Here is a 6,000-nt window from a genome sequence, read left to right as displayed (position 1 = left end):
CAGGTTCACACTCAGATATGCTGCGATTATTGCGTTTTTGAAGCAGAGGATTTTACTCTTGCGAACAACGCAAATTAAGGCCTTCATTACAGTGTGATGCAATGTGTGACCTGTTGCCAACTATGGGGGAGATTCACTAAAGATAAATATGTCCAAAACCTTGATCTAAAACTGCAATAGCGACAGTGCCACCTACAGACAGTCGGCTGGAAATGCAGTGTAACATTCCTGAGGATACAATAAATCAGCTTGTGTCACAAATACTTCATTAATAAAGCACGCACAGACTAGAGGATAGGTAAATGCATGTACATGTCCAAATATTTATTGTTTCACAGAATCCAAGTGTTTTTACAAGCACTGTACGCATCTTTGGTCCTTTGTAAACTTCTTTGACGAGAACAGCATTTTTCTATCTAATGGAAACTTTGACATTTTCTTTCCAGTTAAAATAGAACATAAAATAAGACGACACACATTCAACATTAAAGTACCAACATCTCATCTCCAATACAAAACAGATAAAGATTTAAAAAAAAAAAAAAAAAAGGGACGTGGAAAAAAAACATAGAAAAAATAGTCACATTGTCCTTCCTATACATGTTCATCTCTAGTAGTGCACGTGTAGGTCTCTAAAAGCCTTCATCTCATATCTCAGGGAGTCTGCCTGTAGATGGTTGGGAAGGTGCATGGAGAAAGGTTAAGGCTTCGGGACGGGAAAAAAAGGTCTTTTTTTTTTTTTGAGCTGCGTCAAATATTGCAACTTTACCTCATTCACTTGAACTGGGATTGAGCCGCAATACCAGACCGAGCCAACATACAATAGTCGCGCTGTTTGCAAATTAAAGAAAAAAAAAAAAAAATTGACCCCATGTACACCCCTTTTAATGTGCCATAGAAAGGCATCACATGTGAGAAATGTGTGCACTTTACATAATTAAACCTTTGCCAGATGCGCCAGACGCAGCATTGGCACCCAATGGGTGCCCGATCGCACCTTTAAATATGGCTTCCAAATGAGAGACCTTAGCAGGCTGACAGAAAGGACAATTTCACAGTTACTTAATTCTAGATGTCTGTGGTGGTTCCAGGAGAAGCCCTTAAAGGGGTTGTCTGGCCATGGACTATCGATGACCAAGCAATAGAATAGGAGCAGGTCCACAGGACATTATTTTCATCCGCAGTTCCATATTCGGACAATTTACATTGGGCGGTCTACAAGCTGATGGGTGGTGGTGCCGAGTGTCGGACCCCCACCGATCAGATATTGATGACTTATAGTATGGACAGATCAATCTTGGATGCCCAGACAACCCCTTTACTGCAAAGTAAACTTAAAGTCTTAAAAAGGTAGTTTACATAATATATATGTATATAAATAGAAGGTGAAGATAAAAGGCCAATTATTCTGAGCGAACCCGAGGATCAGACCGCCGCACATGTGGAAAACGTTCAATTCATGATTTGCTAAACCGTAAAGGAAGTCCAGTACCAACAAAAGGTATAGAAAAACCATCAAGAATCTATATCCTATGCCCCCGCTAGGTCACCGGACAGTGAAGCCGCAGGTGGGATTGCAGTCTGTCCAGCAAGACTGAGAAAGCCTTGGGAGGAGGCCACAAAGATGAACGAGGAACAAAAATTCAGAAATATATATATATAAAAAAAAAAAAAAGATCAATAAGGCAGGAATATGAACCAGACTGATTGTCTGAACCAATGTGGAATGTGAAGCCCTGGTCTCCTGGAATAACAGGAGGGGGGGGGGGGGGGGGGGGTTTGAGATTTCTCCTATTACTGTAAAATGGTGACTGGTTCCAGTAATTTCGATGATTTTCAGAAGACACATGGCTCCCGGTGCACAGGTTGCTCCCACTTCCATACTCGACCTGACGTTGGGTGTGTGATGTAACCACTTGTGCTTGTGTAACCGCGTCTTCACAGTCAGGTATTTAGAGGAATAAGGAGCATGGCTGTGTGCAAGGACAGGACATGGCCTCGTAGCTAGTGATGAGAGTGTTATCCGAGCATGCCCAGGTGCTAACCGAGTGTCTTCGGCGTGCTCGAATAATACGTTCAAGTCCCCGCGGCTGCATGTGTTATGGCTGTCGAGCACCCACGAGACATGCAGGCACAGGAACTCATTTTTCGAGCACGCCGAAGACACTCGGATAATATCTTATCTGAGCACGTTCGCTCACCACTACTCTTGGCACACTTGTACAGGTGGACAGACCATGTCTACGTTGGGGTGGCCATAGAGTAAACAGACAGAGTTATAAAGTGCAGGACTTGGCATGACAGGAGTCGCTCCAAATCACTAGACCTCTGTCCCGGTTACTGAAGCTGGAGGGAATGACTACTCTACAGGTCGTGATCACAATACAAACTATGATTCTACAGTATTCTGCCCGCATCATTTACAAGGTGCAGCGAAAAAACTACTAATGGATCGAAATAGCAAAAATAAAAAACACGGAAACATAAATATAAAAGTAAAAATTAGGATTTAAAAAAAAAAAAATTAAAATAAAAAAACTTTAAGAAATATAGTGTCTTCTGTTCCGACTGCTGAGGATTATTCTACAGTCACCGACTTGGCCAAGTTTCTAGGACAATCCACCTACAGAAAAAAAAAAAAAAAAAAAAAGAGTGAGGGGTTGTAATAGATTAATAATGGTCCCCACTTTATAACATGGATATCTCAGGACACATCTATATATCGCCATGTCCTAACAATACAGAAAGATGCAATACAGAAATGTAACTCACATCATATCCTCTGAGCACAGCAAGATGGAAGGCAAGGAGCTGCAAGGGGATCACACTCAGGATTCCTTGCAGACAGTCCACTGTGTGCGGTACCTTTATTGTGCGCTTGATGGTGTTAATGGTTTCTGTATCCTCCTTGTCACAGATCACTACAGGCCGACCCTGGATGGAAAGATGGTACAATCATGTAAAAACGTATATGCAATATGTAGGTCACTCTGCCCGTTTTTCGGCCTTGGACCTACCTGTCGTGCCACCACCTGCTGCAGAGCATTTTGGCACTTGGTGTAGGCGTGATCTCGCATGATGATCATTATAACCGGCATAAGTTTGTCAACCAGAGCCAGCGGGCCGTGCTTCAGCTCTCCGGCCAGGATCCCTTCTGAGTGCATGTATGTGATTTCCTTAATTTTCTGCAGGAAATAAAAAGTAAATGTATTACATACCCTTGTAAGAAAGGCTCCGGGTACAAGCGGGCAACTAAAGCGGGGGGGGGGATACGAACAGCACAACAGTCGGGTAATCTGCCAGCCTTATTATAAAGGAGGTCTTAAAGAATTATTGCAAAGGGGCATTTTACCTAAAGGGTCAAACAGAAGATGGATAACAAATAATCTTAGAAACCGGTAAATACGGCAACACAGGACTATCTGAACAATGCGCGGCCCAATCCAGCAGCTGGATGCAGGAACGTCATTTTTGTATAGTGATCCAGTGTTGTAGGAACGTTTCCCCTAAAGGGATCATCCACTTTTTTGTATTTTCTTTCTTAAAGGCATGCATTTCAGAACTAAAAATTAATGTTTCAATTAGGCTTCATTAAAAATGTTGCACCATTTGCCTTCTCTAGCCTCTGTTAGGGCTCCTGCACAAGTCCATGTTTAAACACGTACGTGTAAAAAAAAAAAAAAAATATATATATATGGTAACGAGGTCCTTGTTTTGGATCAGTTTATCCTGTGTCCATTTTTACCATCAGCATTTATCCAGGTATGGGTGGAAAAAGTAAAAAAAAAAAAAAAAAAAAAATTACAAAGGTTCTCCTATACTGTGCAATGTTACACTCGGATGGCACATGGATGCCATCAGTGTGCCAAATAGGAGTTTAAAGGATCCACACACCCTTGTATTGGCTCTTGTCATTCCTGCTGCAAGAAACAAATGAACATGTCCATAGCGCCCATAATAATGGGTACGGGGGTGGTATGTGTGAAAAAAAGAAACGAATACCATATGTACTGGAAACACGGACGTGTGAAGGAGGCCTTACTGGCTGCAGAATGGATTACCATATTCGTTTGATGGTCTTACAGGAGAGTTTCCTTTTTTGTTTCCCCCCCCCCCCCCCCCCCCATTTCTGAGCAGTCCACAAAAAAAGAAAACAGTCTTCCTCCTTGAAAATTATGAACACTGAATGGTGCAAAATTTTCAATAAATCCCAAAAGGTTTAGTCCCACATCCATGAATTTAAAAAACAAAAATAATAAAATAAAAAAACCACCACTATTCTGATGCCTCAGATGAGTGGGTGTGACAACTCCACCTACCAGGGCTCCTTCCAAACAGGTTGCATAGTGATATCCGCGACCCATAATGAGGACAGACTTCTGCTGGTACAGCTCAGCTGCCAGCTTCTGGATCTCGTCATCGAGGCTCAGGACTTCTTTAATGTTATCTGGGAAAGAGAAGGAGGAGGATATCAGTCCAAGAAGGCAGACAAAGCGGTTCAGTGACATCACCCGGCTCGTCCCACAATGTCTGACGTAGGCGAGGGTCTAACTTACCTGGTAAAATCTTCAGGCCGTGCATAATCTGCTTACGTCGGTCCTGCATGGATATGCGGTCATCACAAACCATGAGTGCAAACATGACGAGCGCCACAAACTGGCTAGTATACGCCTGAAGAGAGAGAACTGGCTTTAATATACATGAAAGCTGATCCGCAGGATAGAAAACCCATTCCACAGTATGGAGGACGATATTCACCGTGCTGTGCACACTAACAAGACTGTGTAAGGAAATTATTCACGCATCATCGAGGTGGGACCATAGCCCAAAAAATAATCTCCGGGTCAGTGCTCACCTTTGTGCTGGCCACACCGATCTCAGGTCCAGCATTAATGTGAACCCCACAATCAGTCTCCCGTGAGATAGAACTGCCAACAGTATTTGTGATGCCTACGGTCAGGGCACCACGCTCTTTGCAGTAACGCAGCGCAAGTAAGGTGTCTGCGGTCTCTCCTGTGGAAAAACAGTAGGTTGTAAAGCACAAAAAAAAAAAATTATATATAAAACAAATTATCTATCTATATCTCAATTAGGGACACTGACCAATCTGGTGGCCATTACAGGTGTCACCCATTTTCCTAAGTAGGACATCTGGCCGTCAGTGCAGTGACATTTTCCAATGCACGACATTCAGATCAGCACATAATTCTCTTTATAAAACAGAAAAATATAAAAAAAAAAATAAGTAACCAGGAAGTGATCCACTTACCTGACTGACTAATGAAAAAGCACACATCATCTCTGAAGACAGGGGTGTTCCTGTCCAAAAAGTCACTGGCCAGCTCCACCATGACCGGCAGTTCCGTCAGCTCTTCTAAAATCTGCCGAGTCTGTGGGAAGAGGATATTGTCCGTCAGCAAGGACTATCCTCAATGCATCCTAGAAGTCTACCCCCGCCCCGTGCTGCACCCCATTTACCATTTTGGCTCTGACGTTTGTACTATAAAAGTTCACACCTTGAGGCCATATCAAGTCTGATTTGTGTGCCGAAAACTGCACCAACGTACAGACTGCTGTGGTTTACAAATGACAGCAGCTAAAAACCACATAATTGGCCCAATTAATCCATATATCATCTCAGTAATCATGCAATTTTCATTGTGATCACTGGGTCTTTTTTTAGTCTCTTACTGCTCATCTTTTCAGATAAGAGTATTCAGCAATTTCCGTATCATCAGAGGCAGGATTACAATGACAGGTAACACCTCTGTGCACAGCTGCTAATAAATAATAATCTTTATTTATATAGCGCCAACATATTCCGCAGCGCTTTACAGTTTAACAGTTTCAAAACACAAGTCATAAGTAACAACGTTAACAATACAATAATTAAAGCAAAATAAGATGACCCTGCTCGTGAGAGCTTACAATCTACAATGAGGGGGGGAGATACAGAGTACAGGGTTGTATTTACAATTGTATATTTACAATGATGGTCCA

General features: G+C 42.4%; 1 protein-coding gene across 3 annotated transcripts in view; it reads right to left on the bottom strand.

Annotated features, from left to right (window-relative positions):
• Window positions 1-295: 295 nt before the first annotated feature.
• The window catches only part of GFPT1 (glutamine--fructose-6-phosphate transaminase 1), a 49,075-nt gene continuing 43,370 nt past the window's right edge, over window positions 296-6,000 (bottom strand). For all 3 annotated transcript variants that reach the window (XM_073569121.1, XM_073569120.1, XM_073569122.1), the window contains 7 exons: window positions 5,270-5,390; window positions 4,856-5,013; window positions 4,557-4,671; window positions 4,320-4,447; window positions 3,018-3,185; window positions 2,773-2,934; window positions 296-2,623 (listed from right to left, as the gene is read on the bottom strand). In XM_073569121.1, coding sequence (XP_073425222.1) covers window positions 2,579-2,623; window positions 2,773-2,934; window positions 3,018-3,185; window positions 4,320-4,447; window positions 4,557-4,671; window positions 4,856-5,013; window positions 5,270-5,390 — 897 coding nt within the window. In that variant the 3' untranslated portion in view covers window positions 296-2,578. The remainder of the gene's footprint in view (window positions 2,624-2,772; window positions 2,935-3,017; window positions 3,186-4,319; window positions 4,448-4,556; window positions 4,672-4,855; window positions 5,014-5,269; window positions 5,391-6,000) is intronic.

Source organism: Dendrobates tinctorius, unplaced genomic scaffold, assembly GCF_039654945.1.
Source record: "Dendrobates tinctorius isolate UK_male_01 unplaced genomic scaffold, ASM3965494v1 ptg000022l, whole genome shotgun sequence".
Classification (NCBI taxonomy): domain Eukaryota; kingdom Metazoa; phylum Chordata; class Amphibia; order Anura; family Dendrobatidae; genus Dendrobates; species Dendrobates tinctorius.
This window is presented reverse-complemented; position numbering and strand designations above follow the sequence as displayed.